At 41.9% G+C, this 25915-nt stretch overlaps 1 protein-coding gene across 1 annotated transcript in view; it reads right to left on the reverse strand.

The window, feature by feature from the left end:
* tmem266 (transmembrane protein 266) overlaps positions 1 to 25915 on the reverse strand; it is a 63103-nt gene that overhangs the window by 19447 nt on the left and 17741 nt on the right. Inside the window, exons 3-6 of the mRNA XM_060903319.1 lie at positions 9235 to 9389; positions 6506 to 6579; positions 2934 to 2990; positions 654 to 792 (exon numbers count right to left, since the gene is read on the reverse strand). Coding sequence (XP_060759302.1) covers positions 654 to 792; positions 2934 to 2990; positions 6506 to 6579; positions 9235 to 9389 — 425 coding nt within the window. The remainder of the gene's footprint in view (positions 1 to 653; positions 793 to 2933; positions 2991 to 6505; positions 6580 to 9234; positions 9390 to 25915) is intronic.

Consider the following 25915-nt stretch of genomic DNA (forward strand, 5'->3'; position numbering starts at 1 on the left):
TAATATATAAGTCAGGACGTGGAAGTAAATTAACCATCAGCAGAAAGCATGAAGCAAAAAGGCAGCCTTTTTTGGAGCCAGATAATATAGCTTCACTGGGGTATGATGTAATAATCTATTCCAGAATGATTAGGTCTGTATGCAAAGCAGAACTGGAATTTGCCAGGAAGCTGGAGTTTGCTTGATTTCCTGTTACACTGATAGACAGCCTGGACTGAGCACATCGGAAATTATCAAGCTCATCGACCCTGCAAATGCCTGCATTAATAGGAGCTGTGCTTAACTGCTACAGACAGGAGAGGTCAGCATGAATATTAATCAAACACATCCTGGCTGAGCTGCTCTGGAAGGACATACTGATTGAAGGGCAAGCAGAGTTATAATGAACAGCTGACACAATAAGCACTTGTTTTTGTGAATCATTTCTTTTGATTAGCACTTTGGAGTTTCCTGGAAAGGAATTTTATCCCAAATATGATACTATCACATTAACATACTGTTTTTAACGCCATCCATTTTGCTATTTCCTAGTACACATGTATAAAACAGCTTTACGGAAGAGTCCAAAAAAGAATGAAACAAAAACCAGAATGCGAGGCAATAAAATAACAAAGAAACAGACAAGACAAATACAGTGCAGGGGTTCTGCTTACCATCAATAATTCTCTTGACCCTCCATATGCGAAGGGTGATGATGAGGCTAATGGCATCCCAAGGGCTGCTGGGTCCATTAGCAACAGTGGAGGCAACCATCGGGGCCAAAGAGAGCACAATCACAGCACCATCAAACACCTACAGCCAAAACACACACACACATACACACACACACACGTATAAGAATGATTTCATTGACTTTGCTATGTCTCTCTTATAAGCATAAGAATCAAGAAATACACTAATTCACATTCACATACACGCCATTTATGTAGGTAAGTTATATTTCTGTCTGTCTGCCACAAATAATAAATTAAAAAGTCACTCCATCTTCAGTAATTGCTTTACCCTGGTTAGGGTCACGGTGAATCTGCAGCCTATCTGGGCACACTGGGGGTGGGGCAGAAATACACCCTGAATGGCTCATACTTATTAACATCTAGGGGCAGTTTTGGGCTGCCAATTCATCTACCAGCAACTCATGTAGCTACAGGGAGAACATGTGAAACTTCACACAGATACTAAGCCAAGCTTGGGATCAAACCCCAGACCTTGGAGCTGTGAGGCAGCAACACTACCCACTGTGCCACCATGCTGCATAACATAAAGCTACAAAATGTATTAGCAAAGAGTAGTGAAACACACACACACACACACTCACTCTTATGCAAATAATGCAACAACTTTGTCATATACAGGTTTTAGTAATTGTGGCTAAGCCATAACTTGTTATTGTGTTAAATGATATTAAATGAGGGCGGCACGGTGGTGTAGTGGTTAGCGCTGTTGCCTCACAGCAAGAAGGTCCAGGTTTGAGCCCCGTGGCCAGCGAGGGCCTTTCTGTGCGGAGTTTGCATGTTCTCCCCGTGTCCGCGTGGGTTTCCTCCGGGTGCTCCGGTTTCCCCCACAGTCCAAAGACATGCAGGTTAGGTTAACTGGTGACTCTAAATTGACCGTAGGTGTGAGTGTGAGTGGTTGTCTGTGTCTATGTGTCAGCCCTGTGATGACCTGGCGACTTGTCCAGGGTGTACCCCGCCTCTCACCCGTAATCAGCTGGGATAGGCTCCAGCTTGCCTGCGACCCTGTAGGACAGGATAAAGCGGCTAGAGGTAATGAGATGAAATGAGATATTAAATGACGCATTATAGGTAAAGGGCGGCGTAGTGGTTAGCGCTGTCGCCTCACAGCAAGAAGGTCCTGGGTTCGATCCCAGAGGCCGCTGAGGGCCTTTCTGTGTGGAGTTTGTATGCTGTCCGTGTGGGTTTCCTCCAGGTGCTCCAGTTTCCCCCACAGTCTAAAAGCATGCATTTAGTAAAGGTTAATTGGTGGCTCTAAATTGACCGTAGGTGTGAATGGTTGTCTATGTGTCAGCCCTGCGATAACCTGGCGACTTGTCCAGGGTGTACCCCGCCTCTTGCCCATAGTCAGCTGGGATAGGCTCCAGCTTGCCTGCGACCCTGTGGGACAGGATAAAGCGGCTATAGATAATGAGATGAGATGAGATTATAGGTAAAAATAGTTGACAGTTTTCGAGCAAAAATAATGATTAAAATATGATGGTGCAGAGATTTGCTTATATTGACAAAGTCTTTGAAAATTAACCTAAATTTGCCAAAAAGTTTTGCTTCATATTTATATAGAAACATATGATTAATTTTTTTCTCAGATTTTGGTCATTTGCCATTTCCCACTCACTAGCCAGCTCTTCCCATCACACAACGACCATTCATGAGCTTACAGACACCAGTGATTGGTTAGTTGTTAGTTTGATTGATGACAGAGACTAACGCCAGCCCTCCCACCCAGAGCACACTGCCAATTTTGCTCTCTAGACTCCCAGCCACGGAGTCCCCTGATGATAGAGTGAACAATTTTCTGTTGTTGTCTGATTTAACACCAAAGATAAGATGCAGAACATTGCATCTAACAGCTACGAGACGATAACTGGCTTTTTAAAGGGTGTAGGTAATTGTGGAGAGCAAAACAAATTATGAGCATTTAATTATGTAATGCTGTTAGATGTGCTTGAGTATATATTTTTCCATATGGCAACCTCACACAGCTTGTCATGGAACAGAAAGAGATGCTGATTGGTGAACAGTATGAAGCCACTATGAATACGGTGCACAGTGGTGCTGCTACAACACAGCTGTGACATTGAGAGCATACCACTGCAGCAGAAAGAGAGAAAGTCTCCTTCCTCATTACCCTCCTTCTCTCTCTTTCACTATCTCTCTCTATCTCCCTTCCCTATATTAATGGGTCCCTAAGGAGCTTACCTCAACTTTGTTCTCTATGTAATCCCATATCCCCAGCACCACAATCCTGAAGACAGTCTGAGAGAGAGAGAGAGAGAGAGAGAATGAAGGAGGGCAAACAGGGAAAAGTCACAGAGAAACAACAAACAGAAACAGGTTCACTTGAAGAAAAGTGTTCACAGCTTTGAGCAGGGAGCACATTAACATGCGTCTTATAATGGCGTGCATGGTTTAAAGCAGCAAGTGTGCATATAATGTAGACAAGAACCTATAAAGAAACTCGACAGACACACGCACGCTTCCAGCCCAGTCAGTGTACAAGAGCTAGATAATGAGTTTATGGAAGAATTTCTAATGGCAGAGCATGATATAATACTAAATTAAAAGGATTAGGATCCGGAGCAGCAGAAGCAGAAGCTATTCCGCAGCAGACGATATTCAAATCACCAATGCTTGCACGTGTTGAACGAGTCCTAGGAATATTAATACCTCAGTAAAACATAATTCCAACTTAAAATGTGATTTTCTTTCATCTCTTTGCAAAGTTCTGTTCATAAATCATCAATGACGTACATTTACAAACAACAGGAATTCATTTAAAACTGTCTGTGGGACTCTTGTGGATAAAAAGCCTCAATTTCAATTGAGCAATTCAGAAGCAAGCTGTTTTTGCATGCGCGTGCACACACACACACGGGCGCCGCCAGGGGGGGAAGGTTAGAACAATTCTAGGGGCCCAGCACTGCCATGGGGCCCTTTAAGGGGCTGATAATATGCTTTTAATGATTTTAATAAGACTTTTGAAATAACAACAATGCAATATTCCATCTGGTAAAATGAGCTAATTGAACAAGGTTGTCTATTTCTTGAGTTCTTCAACATATTGTCATTTAACCCTCCCCCTTTTGCGAAATGGTACGGTCCAGTTCTGGTAGAAGCGCGATGCGTTAAATCTGTGCGCTGATCAGTGCAACGCTACTTGCTGCTGTGTCGCGGTGCAGCAGCCAGCCAGCCAGCAGTGGAGTGCGTACAGTCTATGATCGCTAAATATGAAGAGTGGCTGTCAAAAACGTAAAGAAAGGCAGCTGAAAGCTGAGAGGGACCGGAGAGGCAGGCAACTGGTCACTCATTTTCCCAAAGAAAGGTAGCTATCGCTCACATGTGTGTTCAAAATATTAGCGAATGGTAAATGAACAGTATGAACGTGGTTGGATTAGCCTATCAAGAGAACACTTTTACAGTTTGTACAGTGGCATTTTTTCCATTTTAATAACTGAACTGAATTGTGTGATAAACAAGATGAAATATTACGTTATGCTGGTGCTAATAACTAGTGCTAATAACCAGTTTCATAACTAATGGGGTGCCCTAAATATGCACAGATTCAGCCTCAGGGGGACCTCCACCCTACCAAACCACTGAACCCCCCTTTGGAGAAGGAGGTAAGCAGCAATACAACCCATAAATGCTTTAGGATTGAAGTTTTTAATGAGCGAGCGCCATATACAGTGGGGCAAAAAAGTATTTAGTCAGTCACCAATTGTGCAAGTTCTCTCACTTAAAAAGATGAGAGAGGCCTGTAATTTTCATCATAGGTATACCTCAACTAGGAGAGACAAAATGAGAAAAAAAAATCCAGAAAATCACATTGTAGGATTTTTAAAGAATTTATTTGCAAATTATGGTGGAAAATAAGTATTTGGTCAATAACAAAAGTTCATCTCAATACTTTGTTATATACCCTTTGTTGGCAATGACAGAGGTCAAATGTTTTCTGTAAGTCTTCAAGGTTTTCACACACTGTTGCTGGTATTTTGGCCCATTCCTCCATGCAGATCTCCTCTAGAGCAGTGATGTTTTGGGGCTGTCGCTGGGCAACACGGACTTTCAACTCCCTCCAAAGATTTTCTATGGGGTTGAGATCTGAAGACTGGCTAGGCCACTCCAGGACCTTGAAATGCTTCTTACGAAGCCACTCCTTCGTTGCCCGGGCGGTGTATTTGGGATCATTGTCATGCTGAAAGACCCAGACATGTTTCATCTTCAATGCCCTTGCTGATGGAAGGAGGTTTTCACTCAAAATCTCACGATACGTGGCCCCATTCATTCTTTCCTTTACATGGATCAGTCGTCCTGGTCCCTTTGCAGAAAAACAGCCCCAAAGCATGATGTTTCCACCCCCATGCTTCACAGTAGGTATGGTGTTCTTTGGATGCAACTCGGCATTCTTTCTCCTCCAAACACAAGTTGAGTTTTTACCAAAAAGTTCTATTTTGGTTTCATCTGACCATATGGCATTCTCCCAATCCTCTTCTGGATCATCCAAATGCTCTCTAGCAAACTTCAGACGGGCCTGGACATGTACTGGCTTAAGCAAGGGGACACGTTTGGCACTGCAGGATTTGAGTCCCTGGCGGTGTAGTGTGTTACTGATGGTAGCCTTTGTTACTTTGGTCCCAGCTCTCTGCAGGTCATTCACTAGGTCCCCCCGTGTGGTTCTGGGATTTTTGCTCACCGTTCTTGTGATCATTTTGACCCCACGGGGTGAGATCTTGCGTGGAGCCCCAGATCGAGGGAGATTATCAGTGGTCTTGTATGTCTTCCATTTTCTAATAATTGCTCCCACAGTTGATTTCTTCACACCAAGCTGCTTACCTATTGCAGATTCAGTCTTCCCAGTCTGGTGCAGGTCTACAATTTTGTTTCTGGTGTCCTTTGACAGCTCTTTGGTCTTGGCCATAGTGGAGTTTGGAGTGTGACTGTTTGAGGTTGTGGACAGGTGTCTTTTATACTGATAACGAGTTCAAACAGGTGCCATTAATACAGGTAATGAGTGGAGGACAGAGGAGCCTCTTAAAGAAGAAGTTACAGGTCTGTGAGAGCCAGAAATCTTGCTTGTTTGTAGGTGACCAAATACTTATTTTACCGAGGAATTTACCAATTAATTCATTAAAAATCCTACAATGTGATTTCCTGGATTCTTTCCCCCCATTCTGTCTCTCATAGTTGAAGTGTACCTTTGATGAAAATTACAGGCCTCTCTCATCTTTTTAAGTGGGAGAACTTGCACAATTGGTGGCTGACTAAATACTTTTTTGCCCCACTGTACAGTTTGCTAGATTAAAGTGTTGCTAATAACGGACACCAGTCAAGTGTTTGACATGTTTACGTGTGGAATGTTCACACGTTCTAAACCATTGGTTTCAAATTGAGGAGCTGGAGAAAACTTTTTCTATGATTTATTAGCAGTCACATCACACATTTCACTACCAATTGTCCTAGCACAAGAAGGCATGTGGCAAAATCTTGAATTTTCATTTGTGATTGTAAATGCACCAGAATTAGTCACTGACCAGTTTTCATCTAGTCCCTGGTAGGTTAATACATAAAATGTAATAAAGTCACAAACTCAAGGTCCATGGGCTATCAAAAGTCAAATAATGACAATAGTGCAATTGTGACGAGGGTGGGCAAAGTTGGGGGGCCCAAAATTCTAATCTTTCATGGGGCCCAAAATTTCTGGCGGCACCCCTGTGTGCACACACACACACACACACACACACACACACACACACACACACACACACACACACCTCAGTGAAGAAAATGGAGAGAATGACCAGGCTGATCCAGTGAATAATGCCAGCAAACTGGGACGCATTGGTAACTGAGGATATAAAACACAAACAACAGAATGCACTTAGTCAGAATATCACAGAATACCATCAAGAAGTTATAATTGCCCAAATAAAATTCAATTACGTACAGGTACAGGCAACATACAGGTTTAACCATACAGAGAATCCTGATCAATAACTGCTGTATGATTGTTAATTCATTACATCACATAAGGACACATGAACACTATTTCCTCATTCTAATGACCTTAAATGAACACTTTCTCACATGAGTATGAACTATGTGTGAACAAGTTTCCCACACATACCTGCCTCGTATTCAGATGACATGAAAGGCTTTGGTTTCCATTATGATGGCCATGTGAATCGAAAGCATGTCAGGTATTTATGCTATTCAGATACACCCATCCACTCCCACAGGGCCAGCCGAGCTCACTCTCAGTGCTTTCCCCCTGCCTGCTTGTCTATTTATCAGCCCAATTATGGATAATCACTGTGCTGCATTCAGCTGTCTCCCTTCTGCTTTACCTTTTCTTCATGCACCACCTCCTAGACCATCTGTCTTTGTTTATCTCATTCGCTGATCTATCCATCAGCCCATTCAACTCCCTCCATCCGTTAATCCAGGCGGCTACGCTGCTGTCCCTCCATCTACTCCTCTGCTAATCTCTAGCTCTGCATTTGTCTTCCTCTCACTTGCATCTCCTCAATCTGTCTAGAAGGACTTTTAAAAGGCCAGACAAGACACAGAGATAGAAGCTGACTTATGGTTGCTGTCATCTTTGCTATAGCCGTGTGCTGTGCTGTAGGCTATGCACTGGTGATTGGAGCACTTGTAATGAAGAAGAGCACACATCTCATGTCAGATCATGTAGTTTAGCTTGGCTCACTGTGACATGGGGAATAATGACACATGGGCAAACACTTGAGCTGCATTTTCCAAGGCCAAAACTAAGTCATCAATGGCAGGAAAGCTCATGATTTATAGGAGATACAGGAATTGTGTGTATTCACTTCAATCAAATACACAGAACGAGTTTCAACTACAATGTTGTCCAAAAATACTGGGGCAGCAAAGTTAAAATTTTTGCCACTGGTGTGCATTCAAGGAACTATGATTAAGGTTGATTAAGGCATTGCTGCTAATTAATACATAAACTGTGTCTTTTTCCTTTTCACAAATACCCCGTATTTTTGGCTTGCTCTATGCATGTGTTTAATTACTTTTTTAGCATCCAAATTGCTTGTATTTGCATTCTCAAGCATTCACATAATTCATCTATAAAGGCAAACCAAAAGTGTAAAAGTCTGGTGATGGCAGTTTCAAAACATATAAACCTTATGGTAATCAGAAAACTGAACATCTATATTGGCTAGATTTATTACATAAAATGAACTGATTTTCCCAAACCTTGCCTAAACCATTGTGCACAAATCTGCCCTGAAATATCCAAAAATAAATGAGTATGAATTAGTGAGAAACAGAAATTTTGGCCACTGGAAACATTTTGTGATATAGTAAGGTAGAATAGGGCCTATGTCCATCCATCCATTACCCATACACTGCAAAAAATTGAAAACTGAATTTGAGGAGAAAATTCATTAATACTCGTGAAATTATCTTGCTGCGTGGACAGATAATTTTTACTTGACAAGACATCTTGGAATAAGTTGGTTACAATCTAGAACTAGTTTTAATAATCACAGAGTTGGTGTCTTGTATTCTTCTAATAGGAAATGCTAGATCGTTTCAACGATATTCAAGATATTCTAACTTGCTAAGATATCATTTTTTTGCAGTGTAACCGCTTATCCTATACAGGGTCGTGGGCAAGCTGGAGCCTATCCCAGCTGACTCTGGGTGAGAGGTGCCAATGTTATTTACTGCACCACTGTGCTGCCCGTTAATTATTGAGAAAATAATTGATTCAATAACTGAGAAAATTTGAGAAACTCAGAAAAAAATGATCCATTAACCAGTCAAAATATATACAGTACCAGACAAAAGTTTGGACACACCTTGTAATTCGCTGGGCTTTCTTTATTTTTATTAATTAAAAGACACTTCATGTCTTAAAGTAATGATGGGCTGTTGTTTTTCTCTTTATTTAGTCAAGTGGTTCTTGACATAATATGGACTACTACAGTTGTGGAATAGGGTTATTTACTGTATTATTATTATTTACTATTTACTGTTTGATCTCAAACACATTAAGAAGGCAAGAAATTGCACTAATTAACTTTTGACGAGGCACACCCATTAATTGAAAAGCATTCGGTGACTGCTTCGTGAAGCTGGTTAAGATAATGCCAATAGTGTGTAAAGCATCATCGAGGTAAATGGTGGCTACTTTGAAGAATCTAAAATATGAAGCATTTAAAAAAAAATTTGTTTAATTCCATGTATGTTCCATGTTATTTCATAGTTTTGATGTCTTTGGTATTGTTCTACAATGTAGAAAATAGTCAAAATACAGAAAAACCTATGAATGAGTAGGGGTGTCCAAATTTTTTGACTGGTACAGTATATGTCAGAATAAAAGATGCACACTCCAAGGAATCTCTTTGCTCAGACCAACACTTTGGCAGTGTTATATCTGCAGAGATTTATAAGACTATCTGTATACTCTGGGGCTGTAGCTCTGCCTCCTCCTGTAGGTATGCCTGGATGATCTGGTACTCACACTGCAGCAGCCGGGTGTCGATGAGCAGCTCCAGAGTCAGCAGCACCACCACCAGAATAACACACGCCACCAGCAAGCAGTTAAAACCTGCACTCAGCAAACACACCTGCCAAAGAGCTGCCCTCCTCCCGCAGCATGGCTTCAGCCAGTTAGACCTGAGGGACAGGGGAGACAGACAGAGAGAGAGAGAGAGAGAGAGAGAGAGAGAGAGAGGAATATAACTCATCATATCTCCTCTAATCTATGCAGATTATTACATTGTAATCTTACAGAATCTTATTTTAATTTACATGCAAATGGTGTGAGGGCAAAGGGGGCAAACAGCGTGCAGAAATTAACTACACGTTTCTGTTCACTCTATCTGTACGGGACACCATTCTGTGCATGTAAAATCACACATCCCTACATACAGTCATGTGCAAAAATCTTCAATCCCTTAGGACACAAATAAAGTCGACAAAAACAACAACCAAACAAAAAAAAAAAAACCACTTTCAGCAAATTATAAGATATTTACTGTGTGAAATCTCACAGATGTTTCTCCAGAATTATAAGTAACTAATAATGGAAATTACTCATTCAGGCTCTTCTCTCCCCTCTTTCATATCCTCTTATTTACATGTTTTTGATTGCTGTCACCAATACAATCTTCACAAATATTTGCACCAAACTGTATAGAGAATATACAAATATATAAATATGGACACATACAAAAATATACTAAAGAATATTCCTGTTTAGTTCCATAACAGTGTACATTTTACCGCACATAACCAAACAGAAACTTGCAATCACTGTGAAATTTCTACTAGCCCAGATAGAATTTCCTCTGTAATAAATGAGAATAAGCAAACCCTCTTCTGGACTAGCTCTAATTGGTTCCTTCCTCATTTATCTGTAGTACTCATACACTGTCAGAATTTTAGTGGGACCTTGTGCTGAATGGGGTTCTGTATGATTAATCGCTTATGCAGTCATCGTCTCTGTCTTTCTCTGCCTCCCACCCTACTCTCCTCCGGCCTATAAAGACTGGCTAATTGAATTGCCCCGTTGATGGCCTTTTTCACTCTGATGCTCTCTGTATTCCTGTCACTCTCCTGTTTCCTCATCCTCTCTCACTGTTCCTCTCTCTCCTATTCCCATCGTCTGCTGCTGTATTGCTGCCATAAACAATCTCTGTTTTGGCACATTTAACAGAAACACGGGGATATTCATTATCAGGAACATATGTTATTATCTGCATTTCCTGATCACAGGAACAACCTCAAGAATCTATTTGCTGCAATTTGGCCAGACGAAAAAAATTGCATCCAGGAGCTTTCTGGAATCCATCCAATTTTGACGTCTCTTTTTCGATTAAACACTGACTGTGTCTAATATAACATATCATACGGAGCGCAACCATTTGCATAATATGTTCCAGTGTTCCAGAGCTCCAAGCGTGTACCATACAAGCTGTCCCTTTCCATGGGAGCGGATCCTGATCTTGGCAGGACTGGACTGGCCCATCCGTGGAGCCTGTCTAACCTCATCTTGTGTCCCTATCCGCACACACACACACACGCATGCACACACACCATCTGGAAGTCACAGACTCCAAGCCTCAAAAGAAGCCAAAAAAGATGATTGCTTAACAGCATGACTTTGCCTACATTTGATTAGCCAGACAATGCGTACATGCTTCAGTCTTTGCCCTTGCGCTGTGCAAATGAGAAGGACAGAGAAGACACACGAGCGGACCGGGTGGATCAGAGGCGATGCCTGATTATAGCACCTTGCACTTTGCAGTGCTTTGCTCTCCCTAAAGTGCACGCTCCAAATCCCTTGATAGTCTGCAGGTTGTTCTCTGATCAGCTGATTCTGCACTGATTCAGTAATTTTGAAGTACAGCTGGGGATCCACAGTATTGCTCCATGTTGCCTGATCTGAGTAGCTGTTTTGCTTAACAAGGATAAGAATAATAGCTAATCACCAACCCTGTCCTAAATCTAATGCTTCCAATCTCCTCCTTGTCCCTCCAGTTTGGCTGTGTGACTGAGAAAGTGAGTTGGGATTTATGGAAAAATAAAGGATAATAGAAGAGTAAATGTCAGTGTTGAGCAGCAGAGAAGACAGGCGAGCTGATTTAGCCCGAGTCCACAGTACCTCAGGAGGATCCCAACAGCATGACAACACAAAGATGGAACTTCAAATGATGTCAAAAGGCTTAAACATAGCTCTAGGTCTCAGGACTGAACAGACTAAAGTAGCTCATGACCATAGATATTAGTCAGGCAGGACAGTCAGGTTTCAGCAAAATTTCCAGCCCAAGTACATCGGAAAAAAAAATTACACAAAAGACCTGAATCTATCTAAAAAAATCACTGTGGTATATTCCTTATGGATGGATATTACCCACTCCATAATCATCCTTTCCTTCTCCCAAACTTTGCAATATATCTTACAGTAGAAATGAACAGGGCGGCACGGTGGTGTAGTGGTTAGCGCTGTCGCCTCACAGCAAGAAGGTCCGGGTTCGAGCCCCGTGGCCGGCAAGGGCTTTTCTGTGTGGAGTTTGCATGTTCTCCCCGTGTCCGTGTGGGTTTCCTCCGGGTGCTCCGGTTTCCCCCACAGTCCAAAGACATGCAGGTTAGGTTAACTGGTGACTCTAAATTGACCGTAGGTGTGAATGTGAGTGTGAATGGTTGTCTGTGTCTGTGTGTCAGCCCTGTGATGACCTGGTGACTTGTCCAGGGTGTACCCTGCCTTTTGCTCGTAGTCAGCTGGGATAGGCTCCAGCTTGCCTGCGACCCTGTAGAGCAGGATAAAGCGGCTAGAGATAATGAGATGAGATGAGATGAGTAGAAATGAACATCGTATATCTGTAGGTCATAGACTAACTGTTGTACCTACACTTTGCTTTTATTTGTGGAAATTTATTGGACTTAATTTGTCTTATTTGTTATAAAACAGGGCGGCACAGTGGTGTAGTGGTTAGCACTGTCACCTCACAACAAGAAGGTCCGGGTTCGAGCCCTGTGGCCGGCGAGGGCCTTTCTGTGTGGAGTTTGCATGTTCTCCCCGTGTCTGTGTGGGTTTCCTCCGGGTGCTCCGGTTTCCCCCACAGTCCAAAGACATGCAGGTTAGGCTAATTGGTGGGTCTGAATTAACCGTAGGTGTCAACATGAGTGTCTGTGTCTATGTATCAGCCCTGCGATGACCTGGCGACTTGTCCAGGGTGTACCCCACCTCTCGCCCATAGTCATCTGGGATAGGCTCCAGCTTGCCTGCGACCCTGTAGAACAGGATAAGCGGCTACAGATGACAGATGGATGTTATAAAACAAAATTTCATATGTTGCCACATTTGGCAAGAAAAATCCAGTCCGTCCGTATCATAGGGTTTTGTTTCACACAGTTGAATTAACCGCAGATCTCTGAGTTGAGATGACGAAGATTCAAGAAGGACCTTTGTGCTGGGTGACACCAGATAGTGGAATTTTAAAGCAATACTTTTCTACAACTGTATACTATAAGATCAAATGAATCTTATGGCTTTGAATGGATGTTCACTATGAGCATATTGTGAATAAGTGTCCTAGAATGAGCACAGTCTTTATGATTACAGCAGCGGTTCATCGGTAGCTTTCCTTTAATCCCGGGCAAGGTGGATAGCAAAAGATCTAGAGGATGACCGCAAAGGAGCTGGTTTGATGACGTGGGAGATTGGAGTGGGTTGACCCTGGCTCAGGCTTGTAGTAGAGCAGAAAACCGAGAGGAATGGCGTCGTGATGTTCACACGTGGGTGCACCAACGACCGGAAAATGGCTATAGTTGATGATGATGATGATGATGATGATGATGATGATAATTCTTAGATGCAATGCTACAGTTTCTAGGTGAGATTATCCACTGAATCAAGGGTGATTCTTAGGCATGAACAGTTTCTGGGAAGTGCAAATCTTTAGGTCATCAGTGTGGTCCAGAGGATGAGGGGAAAAAATGATTTCACACATGATGAAAGCAGACTGAACTCACAATGCAGACAGTGTCACCATTACTGAAGCAAACACTTATTACAAAGACAAATATGCAGCCCTACCCACAGAAGAATAATTATCACTCACGTCATAATTAAGGAGTGTGGTGGTTTCTACTTTTGTCTCTGAGAGAGAGAGAGAGAGAGAGAGAGAGAGATGCGAGGTGTACAGTGCCATGGAGAGGCCATGAGAAGATTTTTCTCTAATTTGTTGAGTTTAATGTGGCCACGTGAAAAAATTATCAAGGTTGCAATATTGTAAATCATGTGCACACTTTAGTTTATTAATGCTTTCAATCTTGTTTTGAATTAAATTAATTGATTGTAAATAATTTGCAAGGCAAATGAAATGGCAGATTGCACAGCTATAGATGGATGTACATAAAATGCACAAAAGGAGTGTTAAATTTACAGAAGTGCACAAATTAACCAAAAACCTAGTCACAATTTTATTAATTTCAGAACTCAAAGTACAAAAATCCATCCATCCATTATCTGTAGCCGCTTTATCCTGTTCTACAGGGTCGCAGGCAAGCTGGAGCCTATCCCAGCTGACTACGGGCGAAAGGCGGGGTACACCCTGGACAAGTCGCCAGGTCATCACAGGGCTGACACATAGACACAGACAACCATTCACACTCACATTCACACCTACGGTCAATTTAGAGTCACCAGTTAACCTAACCTGCATGCCTTTGGGGGAAACCAGAGCACCCAGAGGAAACCCATGCAGACACAGGGAGAGCATGCAAACCCCACACAGAAAGGCCCTCGCCGGCCGCTGGGATCGAACCCAGGACCTTCTTGATGTGAGGCGACAGTGCTAACCACTACACCACCGTGCCACCCAGTACAAAAATCAAGAACCTTAAAAAAAGTAAACCATGCACATACAGTTTTTTTTAATTTTATTTAGTATCCCACTGTCATGTTAAACTTACAGTTAGTTATTTGGTAATGGAATTGCATTTAAAGCAAAAATGTGGTAACTTTTTTAATTGCAGTACTCAAGATAATGGCATTAAATAAAAATTTCACACTGCATGGGGTATCTTTTGACCCTAAAAAAGCATAGAAAAATTGGTGATGTTTAACTCTGAACGCAAAATCTTTTATGAGGAAAGAAAAGTCAGGAACGGAATTACTTCAGAAAAAACAAACTTTCATTTCTTAAAATTCAAACCAAGATTTCTTTGAAGCAACATTGCGATAATTGGGGTGATGATTTTTAAATATAGTCTTCAGTACATTTTGCCTTGGATTCCATAGTTTAGCAATATCACTGAGCTGACAAGTTCAGGCAATCTTAATAATTTCATAATTTTGGCCTCTCTGCTGAAGAATTGCCCTTAATCATGTACACAATTTAGTACATCTTTTACACAAAATAAAAGGATGCTTTTCTTAGCCAGTCCAGAGTTGTATAGAAGTGAGAGGCCTTGTGGGCTGCAGGTCATGTTAAGTGTCTAATTCTGACAAGAACTTTGGTATTGGATTCACTGTCCTAGGTGACCTCAAAGCTAAAACAGGAGTCCAGGAGCCACACATAGGCTCAATGTCTCGGTCACGTACAGCCTTGGTGGAAATCAAACTCAACACTAAATTAGGATGTTTGATAGGGACATTAGGACAATGAATGGAAATTCGCATACAGTCAAGACTGGATTCACAACTACATTCCATAAGTGAGCTGACTTATTTCGGAAACATGAACTATTTGTTTACATTTTGACTGACAGATGAAGAGGGATTTTACTTTAAGAAGGACTCTTGGTCTAAGCATGCTGTGGTGTTATTGTGCACAGTGTAACTGAATCAATTTTTGAATTGTGGTGTCAGCCATCTATACCTTTGACCTAACGTAAAAACTGAAAGGAGTCAAACATAAGACATATCGATAACATACATTCACTGGCCACTTTAATAGGAACTTGTTCTTGATTCTAATGCCGCTTTTCCACTACCAACGCGGCTGAGTTGGTCTGAGCCGTGCCGTGCTGAGTCGGGCTGAGTCGAGCTGAGCGGGGCTGCTGGAATTGCATTTCAACTACAACCGTGCTGAACCGTGCTGGCTGAAAGTGGGTGGACACATTGGGTGGAGTTAGCGAAAGTGGGTGGACGTCACATGATGTCGTTAGGCGGTGCAAACAGTGACATCAGTGACCTTTTAAGCAGTAGTCTCACGACCCGGATAGTAAACAATAAACATGGAGGATATAGAGTCGTTAGTGTTGCTGGTCTTGGTGCTGTGGCTTGTTGTCACCGACAACGCCAACAGATACTAGCAAGAGCGTATAGATGAGGCGAGGCGCATAAGGCTTCAGAAATTCTCGTAATTCGTAATTCTTCTTCTTCCGGGTTTACGGTGTTTACAGATCCCAGCGTGCTCGCGGGGCGTGTGTGGACACTCCTCCTCACCAATCAGTGCACAGGGGAGTGTCTCCTCACGCCCCTAGCCCCACTCGGCTCGGTTTGGCTCGCTTCAGCCCTACTCCAAAACCGTGCGAGTTTTGGGTGCTGAGTAGGGCTGAAGCGAGCTGAGTCGTGCTGCTCTGAGGTAGTCGAAATGCAAGCCGTGTCGGGCTGAAGTGAGCTGAGAAAGGGTAGTGGAAAAGGGCCATAAGATTCCTGTTCTTGGCTGGCAGGAGTGGAACCCAATGTGGTCTTTTGCTGTTACATGCTGAGATGTTTTTCTGCTCACCATGGCTGTAAAGAGTTGCTATGAGTTACTATATCCTTCCTGGCAGCTCAAACCAATTTGGCCGTTTTCCTCTGACCTCTCTTATCAGCAAGGCGTTTCCACCCACAGAACTGTCGCTCACTCAATGTTTTTTGTTTTCGGCACCATTCTGTGTAACTGAATGTAACTAATTGTTTTCACACCATTCACTGTTGTGTGTGAAAACCCCAGGAGATCAGCAGTTTCTGAAATACTCAAACCAGTCCATCTGCCAGTAACACCCATGCCACAGTGAAAGTCTCAGAGATCACAATTTTTCACATTCTGATGTTTGAAGTGAACATTAACTGAAGCTCTTGATTTGTATCTGCATGATTTTATGCATTGTGCTGCTGTCAAGGGATTGGCTGATCAGAGAACTGCATCAAACAGCAAGTGTATGGGTGTTCCTAATAAAGTGGCCGGTGAGTGTAACTTGGTGGTTAATGGTGAATGTGTCTCTTTGTTAAGAAATTCATACCAGTACATAACAGGAAAGTTACTTTAATCCCCACGCTGCACGAAGGATTTAGGGGGTAGCCAGGAATGAAATATTGGCCAGTGTTATTTCAGCTAATGCATTATAATGTATTGATAAAATACATAGTAACTCCTATGTAGCACAATGAGATATCTTATATTTAGCCAAGCATAATATACAGCTAATAAACAATCCCAACAGACAACTGTAATGTTTATATATGACCACAAATAACATTGGCATTAAATTATGACTATTTCGTTAGACGAATAAAATACCAGGCTTTTACGAAAAGTGTAGATATATGCAAAGGTTCGTGTTAACAGATGTTCCTTTATTATCACAACTAACAAACTCATTAATAAGCCAAAAAGATATGAAGAGTGAGACAATCAAAATGATATTTCAGAATGTCATATAACTCTGTACTTTTCCTCCCAGTTCTCCTGCTGTTGGATTTTTGTGAATCTCTCTGGCAGTTTATTCTCCCACTACTTTTCTTCCACTTTTTGGTTGTATCTTTGTGTCTGTGTTTCTTCCTTTTTCTGAATTATTGTTTTCATCGTTGGTAATGGTATCCATAAATACTACTAATCTTTTTTACACACTTCTCCAGCTCTGTGAAAGGTCAATATTTTTAGTTTTGCCAACCCCACTAACTCTTAACCACTCACAGGAAACTGCTTGAGAGTTGAGCTTGTTTGAACATTCCATGTGTTGACTGCTTTAGTCATTAAGTCATTAGTCTTTTTAACGAGGAGCGTTCAAATAAAATCGAGCATGTCAGTGGGAAGGCAAATTTTTGAGCTTGCCAAGAAAGATAATCACTAATTCAATCACTAATATTTACACCACATTCAACAGCATAATACAATTAAATAAACATGGAACTTTATGATGTATACAGTAAAAACTGTAAACTAGAGGTACAGTCAAGCCGGAAAGTCTGCACACCCCTTTCACCTTCTCCACATTTTATTACGTTACAGACTTATTTTACAATAGATTGATCTCATTTTTTTGCCTCAAACATCTACACACAATCGCCAATAATTACGAAGTGAAAACAGGTTTTATAAAATATGCTATTTTATTTTACTGACAAAAATAGGTTATTTAGGGGTACATATCTGTACACACCCTTAGCCTAATACTTGGTTGATGCACCATTGGCAGCAATTACAGCTTCAAGGAGTCTTGGGAAAGAAGGTATGAGCTTGGCACACTTGTTTCTGGACATTTTTGGCCATTCCTTTTGGCATATCCTTGCAAGCTCTTTAGGTTGAATGGGGAGCATCGGTACACAGCCATTATCAGCTCCTTCCACAGATGTTCAATTGGATTCAGGTCTGGGCTCTGGCTGGGCCACTCAAGGACATTCACAGACTTTCTCCAAAGCCACTCCTTTGTTCTCTTGGCTGTGTGCTTCGGGTCATTGTCATGTTGGAAGGTAAACCTTCGCCCCAGTCTGAGGTCCAGAGCACTCTGGAGCAGGTTTTCTTCAAGGATCTGTGTGTACTTGGCTGCATTCATCTTTCCCTCTATCAGGACTAGTTGCCCCGTTTCCACTAATGAAAAACATCCCCATATCATGATGCTGCCACCCCCATGCTTCACTGTAGGGATGGCATTAGCCAGGTGATGAGCAGTGACTGGTTTCCTCCAGATGTGACGCTTGGTATTCAGGCCAAAAAGTTCAATTTAGGTTTCATCAGACCAGAGAATCTTGTTTCTCATGGTTTGATAGTCCTCTAGGTGCCTTTTGGCAAACTCCAAGCGGGCTGTCATGTGCCTTTTACTAACGAGTGGCTTCCGTCTGGCCACTCTACCATAAAGGCCTGATTTGTGGAGTGCTGCCTGGATGATTGATCTTTTGAAAGATTCTCCCACCTCCACAAGGATACGCTGGAGCTCTGTCAAAATGATCTTTAGGTTCCTGCTCACCTCCCTGGCCAAGGCCCGTCTTCCCCGATCGCTCAGTTTGGCCAGGTGGCCAGGTCTAGGAAGATTCTTGGTGGTTCCAAACTTCTTCCATTTACGAATAATAGTGGCCACTGTGCTCTTTGGGACCAGTTAAGCTGCAGCACTTTTTCTGTACCCTTCTCCAGACCTATGCCTTGACACAATCCTGTTTCTGAGGTCTGTAGATAATTCCTTTGACCCCATGGCTTGGAGCTCACTTTTGGGTGTCATATCAAAGGGTGTGCACACTTGTGTACATATGATATTTTACATTTTGAGTTTTAATAAATTAGCACAAATGTCTAAAAACCTGCTTTCACTTTGTCACTGGGCTATTTTGTGTAGAATTTTGTGACAAAAAATTAACTAAATCTATTGTAGAATAAGTCTGTAACGTAATAAAATGTGGAGAAGGTGAAAGGGGTGTGCAGACTTTCCAGCTTGACTATACATCATTTTTATACCCTGACATCAAGGAGATGCATACTTTTGCACACAAGTTGAATTCCAATGGTCTAAAATGAAAATGGTGGCCAATAAGATAATGGCAAATTGGAAATAATGCCAAATCTTTATTGATAGAAATAATCTAATTTAATATAAATGGTGTTTATGGGACACAAATGTACAATAGGAATGAAAATGGATTTATCTGCAAAAGCAATGAATAACTAAACAGGGAGAGAGACAATCATGTAGGATACAGGATTAAAGTAAGTGTCTGAATGTATATGGTTTAATAATTCATTTTAACCAGTACCCTCCAGCAAAAGTGAAAGAATTAAATTTAATAAAAGCATTGAAAAAGGGGGAGGGTGATGGATTGAGAACAGATAGAAACTTCATTTCACACAAACGACCTTAACAGCCTGCTGCAGTATTTATGTGGAGATGAGGCTCTGATTAGGACAGAGAGAAGAAGAGAAAGAAGAAGAAGAGCAGGAGTCTTGGTAGATCACACTGATACCAGGTTTTTCTGCCACTTAGATCACTGCTCTGATTTGAGGGACTGATAGATGAGTCTACATCATGTGAAGTTATCAGGCCTCAGACATCACAGATGGCTCAAGTGAGGAAGAGTGACACAGTTTTATAGCGACGTGGGATACAAGTGGACTTTGTTGTAGAAATGGGACACTGAAAGTTAAATGTGGCTGCTGTCCCTAAATCAGAATCTGTGTGACGTATAAGCAACTGCAGTGAAAAGAAATATCTGTAAGGACTAAAAACCTTATAATGTTGCACTATAAATAAACTCAAATGACAGAACATAAAAATGCTGGATATCAAACAACGTGAATTACATTAAGATGTTCGTCAGTATGTTGCATAAGCATAAAAAAAATAGAAACACATTATTTTCCAGTCACATATCTTCTGACACACCCACCAGGCTACCACACCACAATAACCATAATAACCCATAATAAGCTTATTTATCATATACAATACACACATGCATAACTCCCACCATCCTCAATGCAACCTCTCAATCCCAAAGCCTACTTTTGCTCTAATTTTCTTCCTCTTTTCTTACAGCAATTTTCCTCATGTTACTGTTTTTTTAAACAGTTATTATAGATGTAGGTCTGATACGGGTAAATGACTGGCCTACACTAGACAGGTACAGATCAGCATCGTCAGCAGATTCACTGATTTGTTTGAGGAAGATTAAACGGCTGCCGAGGCAGAGGCAATCAGAGGAGGCTGGAAGCTAGGTCAGTAGCAGGCAGGTGTAATGTGCTGCCAGAAATGACCATCAGTTATATTCCTCTATGGAGCAGAGAAAAGAAACGCAAGTGAATTCGCTTGGTGCTGTCATGCTGACAAAGATGAAAATACCACTGGCTGAGCGATAACTCAGAAATCTCAGGGCCAAATTTCTAGGCAAGTAATTTGCAGACAACACATGACATAAAACACTGGTAACAAATAAAAACAAGCTCGAGTAGTGCCTCAAGATTCCATTTGCAGAACTGTGTACATGGAGATTAAAAATGAGTCTGATTATTCTATCATCTGATGAGAAAACAAGCTCTCTGTATAGTAAAAAAAGAAAATAAATAAAGGAGGAAAAATGAATCCTTCTTTTTCTCTCATGGCAATATACTGTATTTATACATTTGGCATGGCTTAAGGTAGCCATCCATTATCTGTAGCTGCTTATCCTGTATAGGGTCGCAGGCAAGCTGGAGCCTATCCCAGCTGACTATGGGCGAAAGGCGGGGTACACCCTGGACAAGTCGCCAGGTCATCACAGGGCTGACACAGAGACAAACAACCATTCACACTCACATTCACACCTACGGTCAATTTAGAGCCACTGATTAGCCTAACCTGCATGTCTTTGGACTGTGGGGGAAACCGGAGCACCCGGAGGAAACCCACGCAGACACGGGGAGAACATGCAAACTCCACACAGAAAGGTCCCTATTGGCCGCTGGGCTCAAATCCAGGACCTTCTTGCTGTGAGGCGACAGCGCTAACCACTACACCACCGTGCCACCAAGTTTAAGGTATACTAACACTAATTAGTTTTTAATTAATTATTTACTTATTAATTACTAGCTATTTAATTGGTTAAGTAATTAATATTTGATATGTAATTAATTAATTAATTAATTAATTATCTAACCGACTAACAGTAATCTCCTTTTCCCAGTCAGGGCTATGGTGGATGCAGAGTCTATCCTGTGAACACTGATTGCAATGCAGGAGAATTCCCCCTGGATGGGATGCCAGTACATCACTGGGATCCATGCACACACTCATTCACACAGTCATTCAGACCTATGGGCAATTTAACACAATTTACTGAACCAATCTATCTATAATTATGTTTTTGGGATGTGGGAGGAAACCAGAGAACTTAGAGGAAACCCATGCAAACATGGGGAGAACACAACCTACTGTTAATTAGTTTCATTAATTAATAACTTCATCTCATCTCATCTCATTATCTGTAGCCACTTTATCCTTCTACAGGGTTGCAGGCAAGCTGGAGCCTATCCCAGCTGACTACAGGCGAAAGGCGGGGTACACCCTGGACAAGTCGCCAGGTCATCACAGGGCTGACACATAGACACAGACAACCATTCACACTCACATTCACACCTACGCTCAATTTAGAGTCACCAGTTAACCTAACCTGCATGTCTTTGGACTGTGGGGGAAACCGGAGCACCCGGAGGAAACCCACGCAGACACGGGGAGAACATGCAAACTCCGCACAGAAAGGCCCTCACCGGCCACGGGGCTCGAACCCGGACCTTCTTGCTGTGAGGCGACAGAGCTAACCACTACACCACCGTGCCGCCATGTAGCATCATATTTATTAGATTTTAATTTACAGAACATTTACCTGGGCGGCATGGTGGTGTAGTGGTTAGCGCTGTCGCCTCACAGCAAGAAGGTCCGGGTTCGAGCCCCGTGGCCGGCGAGGGCCTTTCTGTGTGGAGTTTGCATGTTCTCCCCGTGTCCGCGTGGGTTTCCTCCGGGTGCTCCGGTTTCCCCCACAGTCCAAAGACATGCAGGTTAGGTTAACTGGTGACTCTAAATTGACCGTAGGTGTGAATGTGAGTGTGAATGGTTGTCTGTGTCTATGTGTCAGCCCTGTGATGACCTGGCGACTTGTCCAGGGTGTACCCCGCCTTTCGCCCATAGTCAGCTGGGATAGGCTCCAGCTTGCCTGCGACCCTGTAGAACAGGATAAAGCAGCTAGAGATAATGAGATGAGAACATTTACCTTTATTTCACACACAGAACTGCACTGCTATCCATGAGATCTAGTCCTGAGCAATAAAGATATGTGCACATGCGTCGTTACAAATCTGGAGGGTCACAGAATTATAGCTCATTTAACTACTGATACAATTTATCGGCTGATTATCGAGACTTTCATGGGCTGAACAGGTTGTATTAAAAGAGGGAAAAAATCTCTTTTCACTATGTCACTTCTGCTCTTGTCCAATGGTTTTTGGTCCCAGTGCTGGGGATCTCATGCTCTGCACATTTTAGTGTTTTCTCTGCCCTCTAACAGCCCTGAATCAGCTCATAAAGGACTTGATAATTAGCTGACCAGTCAGTCATAGCGATCCACAGGACGTGAATTGAGCAGCACTACTCTAGTCTGTCATTTTCTTTCCATTAATACTGGGGTCAGATAGACTGTGTGAATTAGTCAGGCTTTGGAATATGATGAAACCATAAGGCCATGTTATTATCAGAGCATGAAAAAAGTAATTAGAAAGAATTGGTTGTACTTAATAAATGCTTATTATGGCAAATGAAAATGCATTATGTATCTCTCATGATTTTTAAGGGTCAGGAAATTTCTTTTTTTTTTTTAAATTATCTTTATCAAGCTGTTGGGAGACTTAATAGGTTTGCCAGCGTAGTGATTGACTGTGAGCCACTGCTGTTGATGAAACTACTGCAGCTTGGCCAGATCCATTTTTCAAACTCCCAGTGAGATTGATTTGTTGCCAATCAACAGAAATACTATTAATACTTTAGGTCTGATTACTGATACCCTTTTTACTGTTTTGAAAGAAGGAAGTCTGTGTGTGAAACGAGGATCTCATAGTTAATTTAGTTAACACCTACAGCTCATTCTGCTGCTTCCAAGTGTAACTGTTGAAGTTTATTAATGCTTTATCTGAACACTAAACTAATATTATTTCATTACTTATCGTTAACAAACCATGAACTTCAGCATTAATGAACAATGTCATGTTAACAGAGTAATAGAGTAAGTCAACACCTGTATTAATCCATCCATCCATTATCTGTAGCCACTTATGCTGTTCTACAGGGTTACCCGGGGGAAACCCAAGCAGACACGGGGAGAACATGCAAACTCCACACAGAAAGGCCCTCGTCGACCGCTGGGCTCAAACCCAGGACCCTCTTGCTGTGAGGTGACAGTGCTAACCACTATACCACTGTGCCGCCCCCTGTATTAATCCATATTTGTTAAATATGTTGTAAATGGGGCGGCACGGTGGTGTAGTGGTTAGCGCTGTCGCCTCACAGCAAGAAGGTCCTGGGTTCGAGCCCCGGGGCCGGCGAGGGCCTTTCTGTGTGGAGTTTGCATGTTCTCCCCGTGTCCGCGTGGGTTTCCTCCGGGTGCTCCGGTTTCCCCCACAGTCCAAAGACATGCAGGTTAGGTTAACTGGTGACTCTAAATTGACCGTAGGTGTGAACGTGAGTGTGAATGGTTGTCTGTGTCTATGTGTCAGCCCTGTGATGACCTGGCGACTTGTCCAGGGTGTACCCCGCCTTTCGCCCGTAGTCAGCTGGGATAGGCTCCAGCTTGCCTGTGACCCTGTAGAACAGGATAAAGCGGCTAGAGATAATGAGATGAGATGAGATGTTTTGCATATTGAATTACCATTTTCCCATTAACAAATAATTACCATGCACAATATATATATTACAATGCTACAATATATATTTTTTAATCTTAAAATGCCACTGCAGTGTTTTCACAAATATGCACATTTAAATTTAATGTTTACCCGATTACTCTTGCTCATGTACATCTGCACTGCTTGGAACGAAGAGTTGTAGGCACACACACAGAGTTCTCTTTACTTACTTGTATAAACTTGTTTTTTTTATAAATCTGCACAGCTGTCTTTATATTTTCTATTGCATTCATTGTATCTCATCTCATTATCTCGAGCCGCTTTATCCTGTTCTACAGGGTCGCAGGCAAGCTGGAGCCTATCCCAGCTGACTATGGGCGAAAGGTGGGGTACACCCGGGACAAGTCGCCAGGTCATCACAGGGCTGACACATAGACACAGACAACCATTCACATTCACACCTACGGTCAATTTAGAGTCGCCAGTTAACCTAACCTGCATGTCTTTGGACTGTGGGGGAAACCGGAGCACCCGGAGGAAACCCACGCGGACACGGGGAGAACATGCAAACTCCGCACAGAAAGGCCCTCGCCGGCCACGGGGCTCGAACCCGGACCTTCTTGCTGTGAGGTGACAGCGCTAACCACTACACCACCGTGCCACCCTTCATTGTATCTATCTTAATTATTTTATTTTTATATTGTACTCAGGTTGATTAGTATTATTCATATGCTGTTGGAACGCCTACATTTCCTTTCTGGAATCAATAATGTGTTATCTCAGGTTATCTCATTGCATAATATAATCTACTGTAGACTGAAAAGACAGAGCAATTTTATTTTGCACCTTGAATATTATTATTGAACATTATTATTTTATGTATATTGAGCATATATTTTAATCAATTTAAAAACTTTTTAAATTTTTAATTAATATGTAATGTGATAAGAAAATGGAACAGAGTGGCCTAATGAGCAAAATCTGATAGGCAATAAGTATCTACCAACTGCACTGGTTAAGTTCAGCTTTAAACAAAACAAGATTCCTGAAAGAAAAATCTTAACCTCAGCCATATGCAAATAAAAAGAAAAAAAACCCTGATGTCAATTAAAAAAGAGAAAGAATAATGCCCATTATCTTGCTTTCGCACATGATTTCAAAGTTACTTGACAAGGTAAGGAAAGCGAAACAGTGATAAATGTGGTGATCATCCTGATGTCAGAACCCACTTACAAACCCCAACAGTTCAGCAAGCATGGGGCAGAAAGAGACAGAAAACTGACTAAGGACTAAACAATATAAGTGCTGATTGTGCTTCTGCTGCTGCCATCACAGATAATCAATTTTACATGTGAGAGGTTCTTTATTACACATGCCACTACACACCATTACTTTAGCACATTTATCACAGAAATGTGAAACCAGTGTAAAGTATTTATCCCATAATTCCTTAAACAACCATAAATAATCGGTCAGTTGGGAGAAATCCTCAGTGATTTGTGAAATGAAGATAGTTGCTTTCACAATGTAATCCTTACAGAAGACTGTTTACATTTTATAGTCATAGATCATCTGAGTCAAAGGTGAACAGCTAAAGGATAGTTAGTGTGTGATGGTTGCTTCTCAGGTTCTTTATGCAGTAATTGAAATTGCACCATGCTGATCATCATACCTGAAGCTTAACAAACACAGGAAGCAAACAGCACACATAAACTAATCTTTCCTACGTTATCACAGAAAGCTCTTTACAGGCACTAAACCACTCAGGGTAGTACCAGAAAAGGAGCTCAGAATTCAGGCCTGCTCTTTCTGAGGGAAATTGGCTTTTAATGCACAGAAAATGGAAATAGATCTGGCCTGCATCTGGCTAGCAGTCAACCAGATGTTTTCAATTAAGTGCAAGTTTCCAGGACATTTCATCCTTTCAGTTGGAAAAGCAAACTCCATGAATAATAACAAACCCTCACCTACCCCAAAATGTCACCCATATTGAGTGGTCTCTGGTCCTGAATGAAATCAAAGCAGCCTTCTATATTTACCAATATAAACTAAATGGCAAAAAATGCTGTTTATTCAGGTTAGTGCGCTTTATGATAAAGCTACTCAGGCTAGAGGAGAATGTGGGAAATAACG

Source organism: Neoarius graeffei, chromosome 2, assembly GCF_027579695.1.
Source record: "Neoarius graeffei isolate fNeoGra1 chromosome 2, fNeoGra1.pri, whole genome shotgun sequence".
Classification (NCBI taxonomy): domain Eukaryota; kingdom Metazoa; phylum Chordata; class Actinopteri; order Siluriformes; family Ariidae; genus Neoarius; species Neoarius graeffei.